The following is a 1,147-nucleotide window of genomic DNA, read 5'->3' as shown; positions in this document are numbered from 1 at the left end:
GGGGGGGGGGGTCGATTTCAGAGTTTATTGTAATTTGAACGATTTTATATTTTTAAATAATATTTAGATATTTATGCTTACCCTTGAATACAAGCCACCAGATCTCCCGCGGACATCAAGCTTTTCTCCGGGACCAGGTTAAGCTTTTCTCCATGTACTGGTTTAGCTTTGCTAATTTTAATCCGGTCAACTTTATACAGGTTTTAACCATTGACTCAGACTTAGAATCAGATTTAAGGTTTTTCAGTTTTCTTCACGGATAAAAGTTCAGACAATGTTCAGATTTACATTTGAAAGAATGTATATTGACAAATCTTACACTTCACTTTATCTGCTACAAGATTAAATTGACGAATTCTTGGTGCGGATAGTGATACACTCTAGCAACATTTCAAGGTTAATTTTCTTGATAAATATCAAAAATTTTAAAATGTTCTGTTTCTTATTAAACTAGAAGGACGGATGTGGTTTAACTAAAACTTCCTTGATTCAGGTTTCTTTATTTGAAGTTTAACGGAGGCCAGGAGGCCTAGTGTCCTAGTCAGCCTCTGTATCCTAACATCCCAGCCTGGGAACTGGCCTCTGTCCTCTTACACCCTCTCTCTCTTTCTCCGTCTCTCTCTGTTCTCTTTCAAGTCTCGTCTCGTCTATCTCCCTGACTAACTGCCTGACTGCCTATAATATGTAAGAAGGCCGGTGCTGCTTTCTCCGGGCTATGTCTATGTATGGGGGGGAAGGAGTTAACGAATACTTCTGTCCTGAATTTTTCATCAATTTATTTTTACAAGAATGAAAAATTCTCACAATTAAAAATTATACAAAGATGATTTTTTAACAGTTTCTTTCGATTCACAGAACTTTTTCTTTGGTTTTAAACTTACTTTTCCCTTTTTATAATAAGGTTTTTAAACTTATAAGTTTTTTTTCTTTCACTGTAACCGTCTTTTAACAATTTTTATTCATTCATTTGCAAATGTTAGTAGTTATTTTCATATTCTTTTCTCTTCGTACTCTTAGATCTACTCCAAGGTGTAAATGAAGATATAAACTGAAATTGTACTTGTAATAGAGAATGTACTTGATGTCTGTGTACTCTGGAAGGATGTACTATATGTACTGGTTTCTGCACTCCTGTATGCAGGCCCGA

At 35.3% G+C, this 1,147-nt stretch overlaps 1 protein-coding gene across 1 annotated transcript in view; it reads right to left on the bottom strand.

Annotated features, from left to right (window-relative positions):
• Positions 1-808, bottom strand: part of LOC111713418 (uncharacterized) — a gene marked incomplete in the record, with an annotated part of 10,303 nt that extends 9,495 nt beyond the window's left edge. The window contains 1 exon segment of the mRNA XM_023488265.1: positions 82-808. Coding sequence (XP_023344033.1) covers positions 82-116 — 35 coding nt within the window.
• Positions 809-1,147: the final 339 nt, after the last annotated feature.

Source organism: Eurytemora carolleeae, unplaced genomic scaffold (genome assembly GCF_000591075.1).
Source record: "Eurytemora carolleeae unplaced genomic scaffold, Eaff_2.0 scaffold1406, whole genome shotgun sequence".
In the NCBI taxonomy this organism is placed as follows: Eukaryota; Metazoa; Arthropoda; class Copepoda; order Calanoida; family Temoridae; genus Eurytemora; species Eurytemora carolleeae.
Note: the sequence above shows the minus strand (reverse complement) of the source record. Positions and strands in the feature narration are given on the sequence as shown.